Source organism: Trachurus trachurus, assembly GCF_905171665.1.
Source record: "Trachurus trachurus genome assembly, chromosome: 22".
Lineage (NCBI taxonomy): Eukaryota > Metazoa > Chordata > Actinopteri > Carangiformes > Carangidae > Trachurus > Trachurus trachurus.
The window spans coordinates 11973107-11995221 of NC_139907.1; the positions used below are offsets into that span (position 1 = coordinate 11973107).

Sequence of the window (22115 nt, forward strand, 5' to 3'; positions counted from 1 at the left end):
ATGCCTGAGGTCAAGTCCAGTCTGTCTAAGGATCAGGAGAAGAAGCTGCACTCTCTGTTCGGTCACGTCAGACTCCACCTGCTCCACAAAGCCAGCGTCCACGGCTTTGATGCTGCTGCTTTTCACGCCCACTGTGACAGACAGGGACCCACTGTCATTGTTGCCTACAACGCTGCTGGGTTTGTTTTTGGAGCGTACACTTCCAAGGACTACACCCAGAGCAAGAAGGGCATCATTGACAAGCAAGCGTTCCTCTACAGCATCACTGCAGGGGAAAATAAGCCCCTGAGGGTGGCCGGTATCCCTGGTGAGGTTGCTTTCACTGATGTGCCAACCGGTCCTAATTTTGGTGCTTTGGTGTTCCTGCATGAGGACGAAGATGAGTTTGTGTCCAACCCAGGGAAGAGCTTTGTCTTTCAGGCAGAAGCGATGCACGGAGGCAACTTGGTGCTGAGTGAGTTTGAAGTGTATCGTGTTGAAGGTGTGTGACAGAGAGCACTTTAGTCAAACAAACATGACTGTTTTTTTAAATACTGAATTAGTGAAGTGAATGAAAATTGATGTCAAAGAAGCCAACAATCAATGTCTTTCCTGCAGGTTTGGAAGATCTGCTGGCTAAACCATGGAGGAACATCCAGTGGACTGCAGAGTATGTAGCCTGTGATAATCATTGTCATTGTTTAAAGGTATCCTGTGGATATTTCCTTTGATCACTCTAAACATATCCCAATAATCCTTAAGACAAACACGTTGAACTAATCTCCTTTCTCAGAAAATGATTGACAACCATCTTAAATAGACCTATCTTTGTTAGCGTTCTTCTTCTTCACTGCTTCTGCTAGCACACTGCTGCAACCACAAGAGATTGTGATACAGCACCACTGAATGTCTAAAACTCCACACAGTACCTTTAAAGGAGCTTTTTATATGTTATGCTACTACTATATAGCCAACATTAGCATAACCAACTGTTTACTTACCAGTCCTGTCAATAACCTCACCTACTGTTGAGTTTACAAGCCAAGAGAAGAGATTATGATACAAACCCTGAGCAGAACTGCTTCTTCAGGACTTCTGGGCCACAGTATCTCCAGCAATGTAGACCGAAACCTTGGAAACTAATTTCTGTTTTTTTTTTTTTAGGAAAAGGCAGCAGTTGATGAAGGTTATCCAGAGCTATCAGTCAGACATCAAAACAGTTCATCAAGTCCGGGTGTTATTGGTGGGTCCGGTTGGGGCTGGCAAGTCGAGCTTCTTCAACTCCATCAACTCAGCTTTCCGAGGCAACATGACGTCCCAGGCCATTGCTGGCACAGCAGGGAAGAGCGTGACCACTCAGGTACTGGAAAAGAGCTGTATTCATTAAACTACTCTGCTGATCGTAATGGAGTCTCAACGTCTTGTTCTCTGGCTTCACATCTGCTGACTGCTGTCTTTCTACTTCATGTCTGTAGTTTCGCACCTACACCATCAAAGCAGGAAAAGGTGGTGAAGCTGTTCCTCTGGTCCTGTGCGACACGATGGGGCTGGAGGAAAATCCTGAGGCTGGTTTGGACATTGAGGACATGGCCAACATCTGCAAGGGTCACATCAAGGATCGCTACCAGGTCTCTCAAAGAACCACCAGCCTGTTTCCTCCATGTCATGTAACTGATTTCATCTTAGTAATGAAGCTACTTGGTAATTAATGATGGATGGCTTGTTTCTCTTCCAGTTTAGCCCCTCTGCTCCTCTCCTGGAGACTGCTCCTGGCTACAAGAAGCATGTCACCCTCAATGACAGGATTCACTGTGTGGTTTATGTGGTGGACACATGCAAGGTCTCTCTCCTTACCCAGAAGATGCTGAATAAGTTTGCTGCCATCCGTAAAAAGACCAACCACCTCGGTTAGCAACTGAATTATGTTATTGTCAGAGTATTTAAACCGTATCAATGTAAATCTGCATATTTGCAAGCAATTTTGAAAAAGATGAAATTTTCATCCCTTCTTCTCCTCGTCTCCTTCTCTAATCTCTTGCAGGTATCCCTCAGATACTTCTGATGACCAAAGTAGATGAGGCCTGTCCGCTAGTGGCAGAAGACTTGAAGAATGTTAATCGCAGTGTTTACATCCAGGGGAAGGTAACACTTTCACAGTTGCATACTAAATTAGGTGTCGACTTGTTGTGCTGGTGTTGGTAACTAATGCTGCCTTCATGTGCTATGGTAATTATGGTAAATACCAAAAGACGACTTGAAAAGTGCACATGAACACCCTCTCATGTGGTATTTTCCACTGGGCAACTCGTAGAATTTTTTGATGCCCGAGTTGCCGAGATGAGAATAACCTTTGACCTTTTCAACATGGCGGCGAGCAACGCAAGATTCGTTAATGGTAAGCAAGGCAAGCCTTTAGAAAACAGTTAGCAGCTATTCACTTTATGTACGCTTTTAAAAAGCTAGCCAAATAGCCAGTGCTAAATCTCCATAAATATTAATATTTACCGTTTGAGTTTTGATAATTCATCTTCTTGCTGTAAGAGATGAACTAGGCAATCCAAGATTGTTTCACCCCATACATGTAGATGTCGCACGTGTGTATATCTATGATTTTACCCAAGTAACAAGTCTGAATCTGTGTATCCACCATCTTTATTTTCTCTGTACAACAACAAAAGCACATGAACACAACGCACTAGTAAATACCAGGTCACAAGTGGAAAATACCATCTGTACCATAGCACATGAAGGCAGCATTAATCCACGTGTCTTGTTGCCTCCCAGGCACGGGAGCTGAGTGAGTCTCTTGGTATCCCTTTGTCCTGCATTCTGCCGGTGAAGAACTACAGTGAAGAGCTGGAGCTGGACCAGGATGCTGACATATTGCTCTTTACTGCCGTGGAGCGGATGCTGAACTATGCAGACAACTTCTTTGAGAACCAGGATACTGAAGATGCAGAGGTGAACGGGAAGTCGGACCTCTACAGATCCAACCAACAACCACTCCCCGTCGTTAGGGAACATACTGAACATAATGTTGTTTGAAAGACAGAGTGATTCAAACCAACTTTAGTTGCTGTCATTCTGTCTATCAAACGCATCAAATGAAAGGTTTGGAGAAAATGAGTACATTTAATGCAGTTTTTCAACAGCATGACAGCAACTAAAGACAAAATAACCAATTGTTGTTTCACTTAACTGACTCACTTTCAGTTAATGCAGATATTAAACTGACTTAAAGGTGAGATTGTTTTGTAAACTTTACAGTTTCAGATATCAGAGACTTTAGCAAACCAAATATGTTCATACTTTGGCTGTAGTCTTTTTCGCTCTCACTAGTTGTTTTCACCTTGGCAACGTTTTATTGCATTAGTTTTGAAAAACCTGAGGAGAAAAAACTGTACAGTTGTCAGGTAACATGTCTGTATGACTCATTTAACCTTTAGTTTCACAATGACTTTCCACAGACCTTTCATTCCCTCAGTCAGCCACTAGGTGTCAGTCATAACTTCATAATTACTGGTGTTCATTTATGGAAACTTGGGACGTTATAAGAAACAGGATCATGTTGCACAACTGTTTCCAATAAGGTTTTTTTTTTCTTTCACTTGTCATTTGTTGATTAATTTATTCAGAGATCATTGTTTTTTTTTGCACTATAATGTTACACATACTTAAGTCAAAATGACAAAGCAAATGCGCTTCTCTGTTGTGAAAAGTCATCACTCAATGCAACCACATAAATAAATTTGCATGATAAAGAGAAGTTTTGAGATTTTCTTTTCTTAGCTCAGCCAGTATCTGACCGACCGGGAAATTACACGTTGAAAAGCCATCAATTTATAGTTGACCAGGAATGATTATTGAGTAGTTATTATGTTATTGTTCACAATAACACATTGTTCATCAGTGGAGACCACTGAGTGGTAAGACCTCTGCACCTGGCACATTAATTTTTATCTAATCTTTGTACCCAATTAATGTTCACTCTGACGTTATTAAACAAGCCTTTACCAATTTATTTAGTGGGAATGTTAGCTATATAAATGTGAAAATATTGATACCAGTGTATAACTTTAGCATACTAGCCTTTGTTAACTGTAGATGAGAGGACACAACGACAGCTAGGATCAGTGATCGAGGATGCATACTGTAACGTTAGTCCCTGTTATCGATCAAAGCAGTATAGGGTCAATATACAGCTATTTTATTAATTACAGAGCCATCAAAATTAACTTTTCTTATAATGTTAGCATTTTACGCTAACTTAATGACATGACAGCTGTGGATGGTGCTTGGACACCATTTGGTGACAGTGGTGATATGATGGTGTATGAAATCAAACTGTTGCTCTGCAAGTTGTCTAGCTAGACTACCCAGAGACGCTATCCAGGGAAAGGTGTCACCAAGACACGTACAAAGGTCCAGAAGATGTCTAACAGTGATACACACGTATCCAAACTGCTGAAGAACCCCATGGACTTTGAATGGGACTTCCTATAGGTCAGTGAGCTCAATCTCGTATCTTGCTCTTAACTCCACATGTTGTTCTGACAGACTGACATTGCCACAGTAAACCATTAGAGACTCATTATCAGCTTTATAAGCATGTCGTCTTATTGTACATCCCTGATTTATTTTGATTATTTGGTTTGTCGTTTTAGATGAACAACACTGAAATAAAGCCAGGGAGAGGAACAATGACCAGCAAGATGACGCTCATCTCTCCCTGACCGAGAAGATTCCTTTAAATCAGGACTGTCCAGCGTAATTTTTAGTGTGTAGGCCTACTTGTTTATTAATTTCTACTGATTTGTGCTCTCTGTCTGATACAATAGAGAGATACATGTTGTGCATGTTCTCACCTAACATCGCCTGATTCTTGTATTTGACGCCTGTTGCTGACCTTGGTGTACATTGTAATCTGTTTCAGCAAGATAAAGTTCACTTGTGGGGGGGTGTGACAGATTCTACAAAACTCCTCTGTTCAGTGTATTTTTTGTTCCATTCCTTGCAGACTGTGTTGCACTCTGACTGAGAACCTTCTTTGCAAAGAATAAAACCCTTAAAAGACAGTCGATCTCAACATCTTTATTTCAGATCTTGCCTAACAAATTTCCACAACACCACACATACCCAGAAAAAGATAAACATGCACCTACAGTACACCTCACAGAACTCTGGAAAAGGTAAAACACAAGCCTCACAGGACAATTTTGAGGTAAATCACACACCTACTGCACAGGGATCTTATAAGAGGAAACACAAGCTGTGTTTTCATGTTCGGACAATTGTAGCTAAATGCCATTGTTTCCAGCAGACACTATTTGGCTGTTTTTATTTTGTTACTTTGAATATCTTTGTCTTATTTATCTGGGACGTCTAGCAGCATTAATGTTGGCACTGTCTAAATAAAAATTTGTGATTTACATCCTTTGTAAGTTGTTTATTGATTATTTAGCATTGGTTTAAGCACTTGTCAGAACAGTAGCCTAACTCTCATTTTAATTGCATTGAAAATTGAGATTGTAGGCCTACATATTATAACACTTACAACACTTTGCACGATGTTTCCTCTGGAACTTCATATTTGCTGCTTTACCAGCTGCTAATGACACAAAATCTATAAACTTTATTAACAGAGCTATGAGTGATTGTGTGGTCAAAGTTCACAAGCAGCAGTAGCAAAAAACCCTTAAACTGCAGTGGCAGCTGAAGGTACTGTAGCTCAAGTATGAGTAAAAAGTAAAGTTGCCTGAGTCCACAACGCATGCTGGGTGTCAATCTGGTCTCACAAATAAGACATATCAACTCCATAACAAACCAAGCATACTGTTGTTTATGTACCCTAATGTGATGTTCCCTTATCTACTTTCTTTGTCTTGCTCCATAAAAAAAAACAAATCAATCCTCAGGGCAATCTGGCTTCACTCCACTGACCTGTGGAGCTGCTTTTGTAGGCGTAGTTTCAAGGGGTGTACACCACAGTGTGCTGTGGGAAAATCTACTTTAACTTCTGTTTGAAACACACGGTCACCTGAACCACAGCAGTTGCTGTGTTTTCACCACATCACTTTTGCTCCAGGTGAGTTTGGTCCACAGGAACATCTGCCAGCACCAGATGTGTGACATTTGTAACAGATTTGTTCGCATCAATCTTTGATGTTCATTTGTTTGGGTTTTAGATCAAAGTTTCATTCGCTTTCAGTGTCAGGCTAATTCTCCTACTTGATGCAAATCCATTAACGTACTATCTACTTTTCAGCAGCTTACTTGATATTTGATCCTTTTGCTGTAGTAGTAGAAATGTTTTTTCTTCAGCCCAGTTAACATTTTTTTATTGAGGTAAAACTGAACCTCTAAATTGCCACCGTAATTGCTAGCGTAAACCTTGTTCTTTAGCTGAGCTGTGGTAAAGATAAGGGTTGACACAGTAAACCTTGTGAAGAGTTAAAGGAGGCAAACATTGAAAATGGGTTAACTCAAAGCTGAAATTTAACAAATTAAATAAATGACTTAAGATTTAGCTGAAGTTCATCATCATTCTTATTTTCAGATTTGTTTTATTTCATTTATCGTTTGATTTATTTATTGGACTTGTGTTGTCTGCTTTCTGTTATGTTGTCATGTCATATCCACAGTACTGTAGCACAAGAGGACCATGGGAAGGGGGGTTGTTCAGTTATGTTCTTAAGTTCGTAAAATGTTATAAAAGAAAATAAATTGTTTGCCTGTGACTTGCATTTTATAAATAAAAGTTATAAAATAATAATAATAATATGTATATATATATATATATATATATATATATATATATATATATATATATATATATATATATATATATATTTTTTTTTTTTTTTTACTGATGTTTGTACTAGATCTCCGGCATATTGTCAGCTCCTTTGTTGCATCCTCAGGTGTCTACCCTCCATCATGTCTGTGGTTACGTCCGGCCTGTCTAAGGATCAGGAGAAGAAGCTGCACTCTCTGTTCGGTCAGGTCAGACTCCACCTGCTCCACAAAGCCAGCGTCCACGGCTTTGATGCTGCTGCTTTTCACGCCCACTGTGACAGACAGGGACCCACTGTCATTGTTGCCTACAACGCTGCTGGGTTTGTTTTTGGAGCGTACACCTCCAAGGACTACACTCAGAGCCAGCAGGGCATCAATGACGAGCAGGCGTTCCTCTACAGCATCACTCCTTGGGGAAATAGGCCCCTGAGGGTGTCTAGTATCCATGGACAAGTTGCTTTCACCGATGTATCAACCGGTCCTAATTTTGGTGCTTTGGTGTTCCTGCATGAGGACAAACCTCAGTTCCTGTCCAACCCAGGGACGAGCTTTGGCTTTCGGGCGGAAGCGATGCATGGAGGCGACTTGGTGCTGACTGAGTTTGAAGTGTATCGTGTTGAAGGTGTGTGAAGTGAGCACTTTTTAATCATCAAATATGGAAAGTTATTACACAGCAATAACAGCCAATCTCTGCAGTCTTTACTTGAATTTTGTGTTGTTTCAAGTCGAACAAACCTGACTGTTTTTTTGTTTTTTAAATACTGAATTAGGAAAAATGTGGATCAAGAGTGATTTTGTCTTGTTTAGTGAAGTGAATTAATATTGATGACAAAAGTAAAGTAAGCTAACTCATTGACGTCTTTCCTGCAGGTTTGGAAAATCTCCTGGCTAAACCATGGAGGAACATCAAGTGGACTGCAGAGTATGTAGAAGTCTGTGATAACCTTTGTCATTACTATATATCATGTGGATGTTTCATAAAAAATCACTCTAAACCCATAGTCTATACTTAATCCTAAGTACAAACATGTTGAGTTAGTTTACTCTTTCTCAGAAAACGATAATCTTAATTAGAGCTATTAGCATTCTTCCTCATTGCTTCTGCTGACACACTGCTGCATCCCCAAGACAAATAGCAACAAGGTCAATCACATGAAACGCCTTGTGAAAATATTGCTGTATAGCACCACTAAAGGTCTAAAGCTCCACACAGTACCTTTAAATGAGCTTTTTGTATGTTTGCGATATTACTGCCAACATTAGCATTTAACTGTTTACTTACCAGTCCTGCCAATAACCTCACCCACTGTTTTACAAGCCAAGAGATTATGATACAAACCCTGAGCAGAACTGCTTCTCCAGGACTTCTGGGCCCCAGTATCTCCACCGATGTAGACCCAAACCTTGTTAACGAATTTCTGTTTCTTTTAGGAGAAGGCAGCAGTTGATGAAGGTTATCCGGAGCTATCAGTCAGACATCAAAACAGTTCATCAAGTCCGGGTGTTGTTGGTGGGTCCGGTTGGGGCTGGCAAGTCGAGCTTCTTCAACTCCATCAACTCAGCGTTTCGAGGCAACATGACGTCCCAGGCCATCGCTGGCACAGCAGGGAAGAGCGTGACCACTCAGGTACTGGAAAAGAGCTGTATTCATTAAACTACTCTGCTGATCGTAATGGAGTCTCAACGTCTTGTTCTCTGGCTTCACATCCGCTGACTGCGGTCTTTCTACTTCATGTCTGTAGTTTCGCACCTACACCATCAAAGCAGGGAAAGGTGGTGAAGCTGTTCCTCTGGTCCTGTGCGACACGATGGGGCTGGAGGAAAATCCTGAGGCTGGTTTGGACATTGAGGACATGGCCAACATCTGCAAGGGTCACATCAAGGATCGCTACCAGGTCTCCCATAGAACTACCATCCTGTTTCCTCCATGTCATGTAACTGATTTCATCTTAGTAATGAAGCTACTTGGTGATTAATGATGGGTGGCTTGTTTGTCTTCCAGTTTAGCCCCTCTGCACCTCTCCTGGAGACTGCTCCTGGCTACAAGAAGCATGTAACCCTCAATGACAAAGTCCACTGTGTGGTTTATGTGGTGGACACATGCAAGGTCTCTCTCCTTACCCAGAAGATGCTGGACAAGTTTGCTGCCATCCGTAAAAGGACCAACCAGCTCGGTTAGCAACTGAATTATGTTATTGTCAGAGTATTTAAACTGTATCAATGTAAATCTACATATTTGCAAGCTATTGTTTGAAGTTTTCATCTTATCTTCTCCTTGTCTCCTTCTCTGATCTCTTGCAGGTATCCCTCAGATACTTCTGATGACCAAAGTCGACGAGGCCTGTCCACTAGTGGCAGAAGACTTGAAGAATGTTTATCGCAGTGTTTACATCCAGAGGAAGGTAATACTTTCACAGATGCATACTAAATTAGGTGTCGACTTGTGCTGGTGTTGGTAACTTAATCCATGTGTCTTGTTGCCTCCAAGGCACGGGAGCTGAGTGAGTCTCTTGGTATCCCTTTGTCCTGCGTGCTGCCAGTGAAGAACTACAGTGAAGAGCTGGAGCTGGACCAGGATGCTGACATATTGCTCTTTACTGCCGTGGAGCGGATGCTGAACTATGCAGACAGTTTCTTTGAGAACTTGGATACTGAAGATGCAGGGATGAACGAGCAGTTAGACCTCTACAGATCCAACCAACAGCCGCAACAGTCCAAACCTTACTGATTCAGTCCTACAAGATTGTCTATTAAACACATTGAATGAAAGTTAGGGAGACCATGTTAGCAACTAAAGACAAAATAATAAATAATTCTACTGGTTTCACGTAAAGGGTAATGCACTTAAATATTGTGCATCAACCCCAGTGATTCTGAGACATTGTTATCAAAAAACAAGATATTAAACTGACTTTAAAGCAGAAGTAAGTGGTCCGGTCGTTTTCGCTAATGCTGCGTTCCAGGCAGGCTTTTGAAATCGTAAATTACAGCTTCAAGTCACAACTTACGACTTTGTAGCGTTCCAGGCAACCCACTCGTGTTTTTCCGACCTGTTTTACCTGTGAAAGTCACTATAACGGCCACTCGTAACTTCCGACCGGTGAACTCGTACCAGATCGAACTGGTACGACTTCACGGTCGGAAAAATACGAGTTTCCTTGAACGCACCATAACAGTCCTCGTCCCTACGTCGCCACATTCACGGCGTCCCTTGGCTGCACACACAGCCCTGCATGCCGTTCTCTCTCCTCATTGGATAAAAACTGTAGGATACGATAAATGTTTTCTCCTCGGCTCAGAGCAGAGCAGAGTGACTGACAGACCCGTGTTTCAGACCAAACACTCTATGTAAGTGATTGCTGTCGGAAGATATTACTATTTAAGACTTATTAACACAAATATATCACTTACTTCTGCTTTAAGGTGAAATTGTTGTGTAAACCTAGGGGTGGAAAGTAACGATTTACATTTACTTTCGTTTTTTTGTGTTCTTTTTAAAATTTAACTTAAAGGGATACTTCACCCAAAATCAATCACCAATTTTCTACTCACTGTCATGCCAAGGAAGGGTTCAGAGAACTTTCAGAGTTATCAAAACGCTTTTAGAGTTCCAGGAGGGGTCCGGCTGGCAACAGATTTTCATATGATGGCGGTGGATAGTGCTCACTTTTGAATCGTCCAAAACACACATTATGAAACATCCAAATAACCTCCATACTGCTCGTCTGTGCTGAGTGACCTAAGTGTCCCGAAGCCGCGATCTCTTAATTTGATCTCTGTTTTTAGCCTTATAGTAGCTTCCAGTGGCTGTGAGAGATGTGCGAGATTTGCTGCGGATAGAGTTCAAAAGTGAACTCTATCTGCTGCCATTATATGAAAATCCGTAAAATTTCATCAAGGTAACAGAACTTTTATTTGAGTAGATTTTTTTTGGGTACTCTTTCCACCCCTGTGTTTCATATATCAGAGACTTTACCAAACCAAATGCTTTCTGTCACTCGTTAAAGGGACAACGAGGAGTTTTGGAAAAGCGAAGCGTTTTCACACTACATTAATGAGCCTCCGCGCGCACTGTATAATTCTTTGACTGGCGCAAGACGGACTCATCTTTTCATTCATCAAGAATTAAAGTCAGAGGTTCAAAGACGATCACATACCATCGTAGTTCCGACGGTAAACGGCGATTCGGCTGCGTTATTCTCATGACTCGCCACAAAACCTAAAGTAAGGAAACGCTGGTCGGCTCGACCAGCATTTCCACCACCACTAATAAGAACAAAATAACGATAGAGACAAAACGATATATTTATCGAAAATGGGCCCATTAACAAGTGTGGGTAGCGTAGATTCATCCACATTAACGTGAGACTTTTTTATAACCAAATAGGAACTCCTCGTTGTCCCTTTAACATTGTTTTAACTTTGACAACATTTTATTGCATTTTGCTGTCAGGTAACAGGTCTGTATGATGATCTATGTAACTTTTAGTTTCACAATGACTTTCCACAGACCTTTCATTCCCTCAGTCAGCCACTAGGTGTCAGTCATAACTTCATAATTACTGGTGTTCATTTATGGAAACTTGGGACGTTATAAGAAACAGGATCATGTTGCACAACTGTTTCCAATAAGGTTTTTTTTCTTTCACTTGTCATTTGTTGATGAATTAATTCATTGTTTTTTTGCACTGTAATGCTACACACCCTTAAAGCAGAAGTAAGTGGTCCGGTCGTTTTCGCTAATGCTGCGTTCCAGGCAGGCTTTTGAAATCGTAAATTACAGCTTCAAGTCACAACTTAAGACTTTGTAGCGTTCCAGGCAACCCACTCGTGTTTTTCCGACCTGTTTTACCGGTGAAAGTCACTATAACGGCCACTCGTAACTAACTATTTAATATATAATAATATATATTATATAACTATTTAAGACTTATATTAACACAAATATATCACTTACTTCTGCTTTAAGTCAGAATTACAAAGCAAATGCGCTTCTCTGTTGTGAAAAGTCATCACTCAATGCAAACACATAAATAAATCTGCATGATAAAGAGAAGTCCTGAGATTTTCTTTTCTCAGCTCAACTCAGCCAGTATCTGACCGACTGGGACTGGGACATGTTGTTGAAAAGCCATTGTTTTCTAGTTGACCAGGAAAGATTAATGAAAAGTCATCGAGTTACTGTTCATCGGGAGACCACTGAGACCTCTGCACCTGGCACATTATCTCTTAATATCAGGTAAGCATGCATTTTTATCTTTGTATCCAATTAATGTTCACTCTGACGTTATTAAACAAGTCTTTACCAATTTTAAACAAGTCTTTACCAATTTATTTAGTGGGAATGTTAGCTAGTATAAATAAATGTGAAAATATTGATACCAGTGTATAACTTTAGCATTAGCGTTAGCTCTTCGGGATAGTCTGTAGATGAGAGGACAACGACAGCTAGGATCAGTGATCGAGGATGCATACTGTAACATTACAGTCCCTGTTATCGATCAAAGCAGCAGGTCAATTTACAGCTATTTTATTAATTACAGAGCCATCAAAATAGATACCTTAACTTTTCTTATAATATTAGCATTTTACGCTAGTGACATGACAGCTGTGGATGGGGCTTGGATACCATTTGGTGACAGTGGTGATATGATGGTGTATGTGGCTGTTTTCTGAACAGTTTGATTAAGAAACCACTCAAAAGCCTTTTTCAACACAACACAACACTTTGCACCGATGTTTCCCCTGGAACTTCACATTTGCTGCTTTACCAGCTGCTAGTGACATAAAATCTATAAACTTTATTAACCTTTTCCATACAAGGCCTATTTTTGCTGTTTCCTGTCCAAAATTACTTACTCAAACTACCTAAATAGAGTACGTCTTCACAACTACAAGGACTGTATAAATACATTTATTACTGTATTAATAAATTGGTCTCAAAAGAAAGCTAAGACTTGTGAGATTTCCAATAAGTGTCAAAATGTGTTACTGTGTCAACATAAATTAATTTGGAACACAGTAGAAAATGTAAAATGTTATCTCTGCCTAATCAAAAAACACATTATTTAGAAAACTACCTTTGAATGATGGATACTATCCTAATTGATCTTGAATGTAGTAAAGTGATATCTGATCAATAACTGTGCAAAAGTAGATGCTAAAAAAATGAACCTAAGCAATTTTACATCTGTTTTAACACAGGCCTATGTCCAGGCGGAATTTGACTTTTCTCAGGTACCAGACTTATATAATTATATTTCACTAATGGTGAACTATGGTTATACATTACATCCAAATACAACTGTTTTTGACTCATTTTGAAAATTCACCCAGGCCTCTATACTATACAGACATCATACTAAGACCTCAAATAAGACCATACAACAGAAATGAAGTTTGGCTCCAACTGGAGCAGATATTTTACTGAAACATATGCATAGAAATTTGTATATAAAAAGGGTTTTACAAGCATAAAAGAAATACATCAGATACTATATACAATAACTAGGATTATATTAACTACATGTTGTATGCAATTCTGTATGTAACTGCAACTAAGTAAACCAGAATGTCTGTGAACATGCTGTGCAGCTCCAAAATAATAAAGTGGTGCACAAGGTCCAGGAAAGAAGCCATTTCATGGATCCAGTTTTCTGTAGGTGGATGCCATCCCTTTCAAGTGGGTAAAATTTTCACATGGAACAGAACTTGACAATGTGCACAAATCACAAATCTATAAATATCACAAATTTACAATTATATACACAAGCCACTGGTTCAGTGCTGCCCCCTAGGGACAGAACAGGGTTTGGTTTTAGCATCATGCCACTCCACAAAACAGTTTTTGTCCTTGACAAAACAGAGAGGGACCTGGCACTTCCTGCAGTAGATGCGGGTCTTGACACGTTTGTGCCCAGTTACTATCATGGCACCACTGGCAGTATTTTCTTTTGTCATCACCCTCAATATCATCGGGACCATAAAACATTGGCATGCAGCTGGTGACTGGTGGTGGATGTGGAGGTGGTGGTGTGGAGCTGCCACCAAAGTCCAGCATTTCTTTTGCCAGCTTCTCTTTTTTTGCAGAGCTCCTTGCGGTGGATGAAGCTGTTCACGACTGCAATGTCAATGAAATGAAAAAAAAGGTCTTGTACCACTTCATTGACTTGTGGTGGACGCTGTAATATTTGATCAGTGCGTCAGACAAATACCATCCATGAAGCGGTTATAGTCCAGGACAGCACTGGGTACAGACACAGCTGTTATCTTCCACGCACCAGCTTCTTTCACCCTCCTCTTCACAGTTTGTCCACTAAAGGCTTCATGGACAGTTGAGCAGAGGTTAACTTCCTGGGTGTCCTTCCACTTGACAAACAAAAGACTTCCTCTTCTCAACCACCGCATGTCTCCCCTCTCAGCCTTTTTAGGCAGGGTGTTGATCTCAGTCTTTGGAAATCCGGCCCGATTTTTCCTGATGGTCCCACAGCAGCAAATCTCTTTTTTTTTTTCCTCAAACAGGGCAGGGCTGGTGTAATAATTATCTGTGTAGCCCCCACCAAGTGTGTGGAATGGCAGCAGATCCCAGACAGAAGAGAAGGTCAGACCTTGAGCTGTGGTGGATTCACTCTTCCCCTGGTTCCTCTTTCTCTCGTTTTCTTCGTCCTCCATTGGATCGCTGAGGTGCAGTGAGAACATGATTGCTTCAAAACTATCCCTTTTCATCCTGTCGCTTGGAAAAGAAAACCCATATGGCCATTCCTTTCTCCAGTAGTCAGATCTTTGAGGTAAAGATATAGCCTGTGAAAATTATAATGGCCATGAAAATCCAGAAGTCGTTGTCAGCCAGAGGCGTCCATTTGAACTTAAGTCCAGCCCGCAGTCTCTTCGCAGCATTGGCATTTGTGTTGTTGATTATCGCATGCACTGCAGCAATGTTAAAACAGAGTCGGAAAAGTGACAGGGGAGACCATGGTTCTGTGGTGTCGAATCTCACTGAGTTTGGCTTTGTGTCCCTCTCCTCTTTGTTATTCCATCTTTCCTCCTCTTCTTCCTCTCTCACTGAAGCAGAAGAGGCAGACCTACCACGGCTATTCTTCACATTTCTCTTGGGTTGTGTTGAGCCTGAGTCAGATTTGGGAGATGGTGGTGGAAGAAGAAGAGCACGCCGCCTCTTCACCTGAGAGGTGCGGGTAGATTTTGCAGGCTGTTGCTGAGGGGGAGGGACACATTCAGGAGCAGATGCACGGCGTCTGCTTATTGGAGTGATGGTCAGTGCAGCGGATGTGGTGGATGAAGCTGGTTCACACATGTCATCTTCATTATAGTAAAGTAAAGTTTGGGAACCTTGATGATGATGATCATGATCATCATCATCATCTAATTTTAGGGCCAGAAGGCTCAGAAGATGTCTAATCATCACCACCACCACCATCATCATCATCAGTGTGCGAAATACCCGTCAATATTCGGGTTCTAAAACACAGAATATTGGACTGTCATAACGTTTTGAAAATGAAATCTAAACCAACAAGTAGCCTAACAATAAGGTAAAATCATAGCAGAAACAATAAGGTTAATGAGGCAATGTGATGGATGGATATATATTAGGCTATTTAACACAAATTCAATAAGTTATTCATAACAAAGAGAGAGAATAGCCTACGTACCTCTTCAATGTAATATAGTAGGCCGCTAGCCTAATCAGACTCATCAGAGCCACAATCACCGTCCAGCTGTGAGAGTAAATCCTCATCGTCGCTAGATCACTCCTCAGGGTAAACATTGGCCCCACTATCTCCTTCCAGCATACGGAGAACCTCTTCTGCTGAACATCTTTCCTTTTTTCCGCTTGCCATTGTTTTGAAAATCCGAGTCGAGCTAACATCATGGATCATCCATGGCAAAACGCAACTTCCTGGGCGCGATTCGCGGGGGTCGTTTTCGCGCCGTTTGCGCAGTCATGTGACGGCGCAGTAATGACGATGCAGAAACAACCCCAAAGATCGTATATGTCAAGAGGACACACTTCACCCCTTTGTAAACAGCCAGCACGTTTGCTATATGACAAACAAGCTATCAAACTAGCAGCGTTTTTTCGAGCTGGAATATAACTGCTGACCACAAAACAGCAAAGGTAAGATGCACTTTACGATTCTGTGGAGTTTATTTTCGCTACTCTTTGGCTGCTAGTTTGTTACTGCCGTGTTTACGTCGCACGGTGATGGGGGAGACATCTTTGTAGTCAGTCTCTGCTTTCATATGACACGTCGTCAGTGTGTATGGTGAAATGAGAAGAAGCACAAAAGTGAATCTGCGCTGTTCTGTCCATATAATTGCTTGGGGTTCGAGCTTTTTACAGTCTATGGGTTCGAGCTGTGTTCTCCATCATTTTTGGTATGCTTGCTATTTATGTTAGTATTGGAGCTTCCTAGCATGTACAAAGATCGTCTATACTGCGCACACCTCAGGCTGCCCCCTCGACATGGGGCGCTCGGGCTCAAGAGCTAAACCAAGCACACTTTTACGTAGCCTAATGTGATGTTGGTATCTACTTTCTCTTGCTTCATAAAAAAAAAACGAATAAGTCCTCAGGGCAAGGCTTACTCCACTGACCTGTGGACCTGCTTTTGTGGGCGTAACGTTAGTTTCAAGGGGTGTGTAACCTACACCACGTGTCTGATGTGCTGTGGGAAAATCTTCTTTCACTGTTTGAAAGTTTGAAACACACGGTCACCTGAACCACAGCAGTTGCTGTGTCTTCTTCACTACACCACTTTTGCTCCAGGTGAGTTTTAACGTTCATTACATCAATCTTTGATGTTCATTTGGGTTTTAGATAAAAGTTACTTTCGCTTGCAGTGTCAGGCTAATTATCCTACTTGACACAAATTAATTAATTATCTAGCCTACTTTTCAGCAGCTTACTCGATATTTGATCCTTTTGCTGTAGTAGTAGAAACGGTTTTTTTCTTCAGCTCTGTAACTTGTTAACATTTATTTATCGGGGGAAAACTGAACCTCTAAATTGCCACCGTAATTGCTAGCTAACCTTGTTCTTTAGCTGAGATCAAGGCTTGACACAGTAAACCTTGTAATGAGTTAAAGGAGGCAAACATTGAAAATGACTTAACTCAAAGCCTACATTTAACAAATTAAATTAAATGACTCAAGATTTTACTGAAGTTCATCATTCTTTTTATTTTCAGATTTGTTTTATGTCATTTATTATTGTATTTATTTATTGGACATGTGTTGTCTATTTTCTGTTATGTTGTCATGTCATATCCACAGTAACACTTTAATCGCACAAGACGACCATAGGTCTGGGACTTATGTTAATTTAAGTTCGTAAAATGTTACAAAAGAAGATAAATTGTTTTTACACTAAATGCCTGTGACTTGCATTTTATAAAGTTATCAAAAGAAGTAAAATAAATGCATAATGTCAGCTCCTCTGTTGCATCCTCAGGTGTCTACCCTCCATCATGCCTGAGGTCAAGTCCAGTCTGTCTAAGGATCAGGAGAAGAAGCTGCACTCTCTGTTCGGTCACGTCAGACTCCACCTGCTCCACAAAGCCAGCGTCCACGGCTTTGATGCTGCTGCTTTTCACGCCCACTGTGACAGACAGGGACCCACTGTCATTGTTGCCTACAACGCTGCTGGGTTTGTTTTTGGAGCGTACACCTCCCAGGACTACACCCAGAGCCAGCAGGACATCGATGACGAGCAGGCGTTCCTCTACAGCATCACTGCAGGGGAAAATAAGCCCCTGAGGGTGGCCGGTATCCCTGGAGAGGTTACTTTCATCGATGTATCAACCGGTCCTGATTTTGGTGCTTTGTCGTTCCTGGTGGAAGAGGACGAACCTGACTTTGTGTTGTCCAACCCAGGGACGAGCTTTGACTTTGAGGAAGAAGCGATGCACGGAAACGACTTGGTGCTGACTGAGTTTGAAGTGTATCGTGTTGAAGGTGTGTGACAGAGCACTTTCTATCAGTCAAACAAAAGTGACTGTTTTTTAAAATACTGAATTAGTGAAGTGAATGAATATTGATGTAAAATAAGCCAACAATCAATGTCTTTCCTGCAGGTTTGGGAGATCTCCTGGCTAAACCACGGAGGAACATCCAGTGGACTGCAGAGTATGTACCCTAGAAGTCTGTGATAACCTCTGTCATTACTTAAAGGTATCCTGTGGATATATCCTTTAAAATCACTCTAAACACATCCCTATATCCTTAATCCTAAAGATAAACATGTTGAATTACCGTAGTCTCCTTTCTCAGAAAATGACAACCATCTTAAATAGACCTATCTTTGTTGGCGTTCTTCTTCCTGCTGGCACACTGCTGCATCCCCACAGGCAAATAGCAACAAGGTCAATCACATGAAACTGACTGTGTTCTCATGTGTGCATGATACAAGCAAAATGGGAACATCCTTGTGAAGAGATTGTGATACAGTTATACATGTGTACATAGTTGAGGATAAGATTTAATTTATAACAGAAAAAAGATCAACCTGTGTTTTATAGTTCGTCTATAACTCCACACAGTACCTTTAAAGGAGCTTTTTACATGTTGTGCTACTACATAAATAAATGCATATTGTCAGCTCCTCTGTTGCATCCTCAGGTGTCTACCCTCCATCATGCCTGTGGTCAAGTCCAGTCTGTCTAAGGATCAGGAGAAGAAGCTGCACTCTCTGTTCGGTCACGTCAGACTCCACCTGCTCCACAAAGCCAGCGTCCACGGCTTTGATGCTGCTGCTTTTCACGCCCACTGTGACAGACAGGGACCCACTGTCATTGTTGCCTACAACAGTGATGAGGTGGTTTTTGGAGCGTACACCTCCAAGGACTACACCCAGAGCCAGCAGGGCATCATTGACGAGCAGGCGTTCCTCTACAGCATCACTGCAGGGGAAAATAAACCCCTGAGGGTGGCCGGTATCCCTGGAGAGGTTGCTTTCACCGATGTATCAACCGGTCCTGATTTTGGTGCTTTGGTGTTCCTGCATGAGGACGAAGATGAGTTTTTTTCCAACCCAGGGAAGAGCTTTGACTTTGAGGAAGAAGCGATGCACGGATACAACTTCGTGCTGACTGAGTTTGAAGTGTATCGTGTTGAAGGTGTGTGACAGAGAGCACTTTATATTAGTCAAACAAACATGACTGTTTTTTTTAAAATACTGAATTAGTGAAGTGAATGAAAATTGATGTAAAATAAGCCAACAATCAATGTCTTTCCTGCAGGTTTGGGAGATCTCCTGGCTAAACCACGGAGGAACATCCAGTGGACTGCAGAGTATGTAGCCTAGAAGTCTGTGATAACCTCTGTCATTACTTAAAGGTATCCTGTGGATATATCCTTTAAAATCACTCTAAACACATCCCTATATCCTTAATCCTAAAGACAAACATGTTGAATTAGTCTCCTTTCTCAGAAAATGACAACCATCTTAAATAGACCTATCTTTGTTGGTGTTCTTCTTCCTGCTGGCACACTGCTGCATCCACACAGGCAAATAGCAACAAGGTCAATCACATGGAACTGACTGTGTTCTCATGTGTGCACAATACAAACAAAATGGGAACATCCTTGTGAAGAGATTGTGATACAGCACCACTGAATGTCTAAAACTCCGCACAGTACCTTTAAAGGAGCTTTTTACATGTTGTGCTACTACATAAATAAATGCATATTGTCAGCTCCTCTGTTGCATCCTCAGGTGTCTACCCTCCATCATGCCTGTGGTCAAGTCCAGTCTGTCTAAGGATCAGGAGAAGAAGCTGCACTCTCTGTTCGGTCACGTCAGACTCCAGCTGCTCCACAAAGCCAGCGTCCACGGCTTTGATGCTGCTGCTTTTCACGCCCACTGTGACAGACAGGGACCCACTGTCATTGTTGCCTACAACAGTGATGAGGTGGTTTTTGGAGCGTACACCTCCAAGGACTACACCCAGAGCCAGCAGGGCATCAATGACGAGCAGGCGTTCCTCTACAGCATCACTGCAGGGGAAAATAAACCCCTGAGGGTGGCCGGTATCACCGGACAAGTTGCTTTCACCGATGTATCGACCGGTCCTGATTTTGGTGCTTTGGTGTTCCTGCATGAGGACAAACCTCAGTTCCTGTCCAACCCAGGGATAAGCTTTGTCTTTCAGGCAGAAGCGATGCACGGAGGCAACTTGGTGCTGACTGAGTTTGAAGTGTATCGTGTTGAAGGTGTGTGACAGAGAGCACTTTATATTGGTCAAACAAACATGACTGTTTTTAAAAAAAAAATACTGAATTAGTGAAGTGAATGAAAATTGATGTCAAATAAGCCAACAATCAATGTCTTTCCTGCAGGTTTGGAAGATCTGCTGGCTAAACCATGGAGGAACATCCAGTGGACTGCAGAGTATGTAGAAGTCTGTGATAACCTATGTCATTACTATATCATGTGGATGTTTCATATACAATCACTTTAACACATAGTCTATACTTAATCCTAGGACAAACATGTTACTCTTTCTCAGAAAACGATCATCTTAATTAGAGCTATTAGCATTCTTCTTTACTGCTTCTGTTGGCACATTGCTGCATCCCCACAGGCAAATAGCAACAAGGTCAGTCACATGACACTGCCTGTGTCCTCATGTGTGCATGATACAAACAAATGGGAAACACCTTGGAAAAATACTGCTGTAGCACCACTGAAGCTCTAAAGCTCCTTCTAGTACCTTTAAAGGAGCTTTTTGTATGTTGTGATATTACTGCCAACATTAGCATAAACAACAATAACCTCACCCACTGTTTTGACAAGAGATTATGATACAAACCCTGAGCAGAACTGCTTCTTCAGGACTTCTGGGCCCCAGTATCTCCAGCGATGTAGACCCAAACCTTGTAAACTAATTTCTGTTTCTTTTAGGAGAAGGCAGCAGTTGATGAAGGTTATCCAGAGCTATCAGACAGACATCAAAACAGTTAATCAAGCCCGGGTGTTATTGGTGGGTCCGGTTGGGGCTGGCAAGTCGAGCTATTTCAACTCCATCAACTCAGCGTTTCGAGGCAACATGACGTCCCAGGCCATCGCTGGCACAGCAGGGAAGAGCGTGACCACTCAGGTACTGGAAAAGAGCTCAACGTCTTGTTCTCTGGCTTCACATCCGCTGACTGCTGTCTTTCTACTTCATGTCTGTAGTTTCGCACCTACACCATCAAAGCAGGGAAAGGTGGTGAAGCTGTTCCTCTGGTCCTGTGCGACACGATGGGGCTGGAGGAAAATCCTGAGGCTGGTTTGGACATTGAGGACCTGGCTAACATCCTCAAGGGTCACATCAAGGATCGCTACCAGGTCTCTCAAAGAACTACCAGCCTGTTTCCTCCATGTTATGTCACTGATTTCATCTTAGAAATAAAGCTACTTGGTAATTAATGATGGATGGCTTGTTTCTCTTCCAGTTTAGCCCCTCTGCTCCTCTCCTGGAGACTGCTCCTGGCTACAAGAAGCATGTCACCCTCAATGACAAAGTCCACTGTGTGGTTTATGTGGTGGACACATGCAAGGTCTCTCTCCTTACCCAGAAGATGCTGGACAAGTTTGCTGCCATCCGTAAAAAGACCAACCAACTCGGTTAGCAACTGAATTATGTTATTGTCTGAGTATTTAAACTGTATCAATATAAATCTACATATTTGCTATTGTTTGAAGTCTTCATCTTATCTTCTCCTCGTCTCCTTCTCTTATCTCTTGCAGGTATCCCTCAGATACTTCTGATGACCAAAGTAGATGAGGCCTGTCCACTAGTGGCAGAAGATTTGAAGAATGTTTATCGCAGTGTTTACATCCAGAGGAAGGTAACACTTTCACAGATGCATACTAAATTAGGTGTCGACTTGTTGTGCTGTTGTTGGTAACTTAATCCATGTGTCTTGTTGCCTCCCAGGCACGGGAGCTGAGTGAGTCTCTTGGTATCCCTTTGTCCTGCATTCTGCCGGTGAAGAACTACAGTGAAGAGCTGGAGCTGGACCAGGACACTGACATACTGCTCTTTACTGCCGTGGAGCGGATGCTGAACTACGCAGACAACTTCTTTGAGAACTTGGATACTGAAGATGCAGAGGTGAACGAGCAGTCGGACCTCTACAGATCCAACCATGAGCCACAAAAAAAAAAAACAAGATATTAAACTGACTTTAATGTGAGATTGTTTTGTAAACTTTACAGTTTCAGGTATCAGAGACTTTAGCAAACCAAATATGTTCATACTTTGGCTGTAGTCTGTTTAGCTCTCTCTAGTTGTTTTCACCTTGACAACGTTTTATTGCATTTGCTTTGAAAAACCTGA

General features: G+C 41.7%; 3 protein-coding genes across 4 annotated transcripts; all 3 read left to right on the forward strand.

The window, feature by feature from the left end:
- LOC311005385 (interferon-induced protein 44-like) lies at positions 1 to 3120 on the forward strand (the record flags this gene model as incomplete). 2 transcript variants are annotated; one of them, XM_083997771.1, is made up of 7 exons in its annotated part: positions 1 to 481; positions 598 to 649; positions 1144 to 1339; positions 1455 to 1607; positions 1715 to 1886; positions 2021 to 2121; positions 2764 to 3120. In XM_083997771.1, 7 exons carry the CDS (start codon positions 1 to 3, stop codon positions 3022 to 3024), a joined length of 1416 nt encoding a protein of 471 aa, XP_083853897.1. In that variant the 3' UTR covers positions 3025 to 3120. The 2 variants fall into 2 exon arrangements, with proteins under 2 accessions (XP_083853897.1, XP_083853898.1); XM_083997772.1 differs by having other exon boundaries at positions 2821 to 3120.
- A 3795-nt stretch (positions 3121 to 6915) lies between these two features.
- LOC311005968 (interferon-induced protein 44-like) lies at positions 6916 to 9502 on the forward strand (the record flags this gene model as incomplete). Its single annotated transcript, XM_083998569.1, has 7 exons — positions 6916 to 7396; positions 7645 to 7696; positions 8206 to 8401; positions 8517 to 8669; positions 8777 to 8948; positions 9076 to 9176; positions 9263 to 9502. The coding sequence occupies 7 exons, from the start codon at positions 6916 to 6918 to the stop codon at positions 9500 to 9502; spliced, it is 1395 nt and encodes a 464-aa protein (XP_083854695.1).
- Positions 9503 to 16505: 7003 nt separating this feature from the next.
- On the forward strand, positions 16506 to 21956 carry LOC311005969 (interferon-induced protein 44-like; the record flags this gene model as incomplete). Its single annotated transcript, XM_083998570.1, has 12 exons — positions 16506 to 16561; positions 17246 to 17748; positions 17868 to 17919; positions 18412 to 18908; positions 19032 to 19083; positions 19508 to 20004; positions 20131 to 20182; positions 20696 to 20891; positions 20969 to 21121; positions 21229 to 21400; positions 21524 to 21624; positions 21714 to 21956. The coding sequence occupies exons 2-12, from the start codon at positions 17262 to 17264 to the stop codon at positions 21954 to 21956; spliced, it is 2502 nt and encodes an 833-aa protein (XP_083854696.1). The 5' UTR covers positions 16506 to 16561; positions 17246 to 17261.
- Between the last annotated feature and the right edge of the window lie 159 nt (positions 21957 to 22115).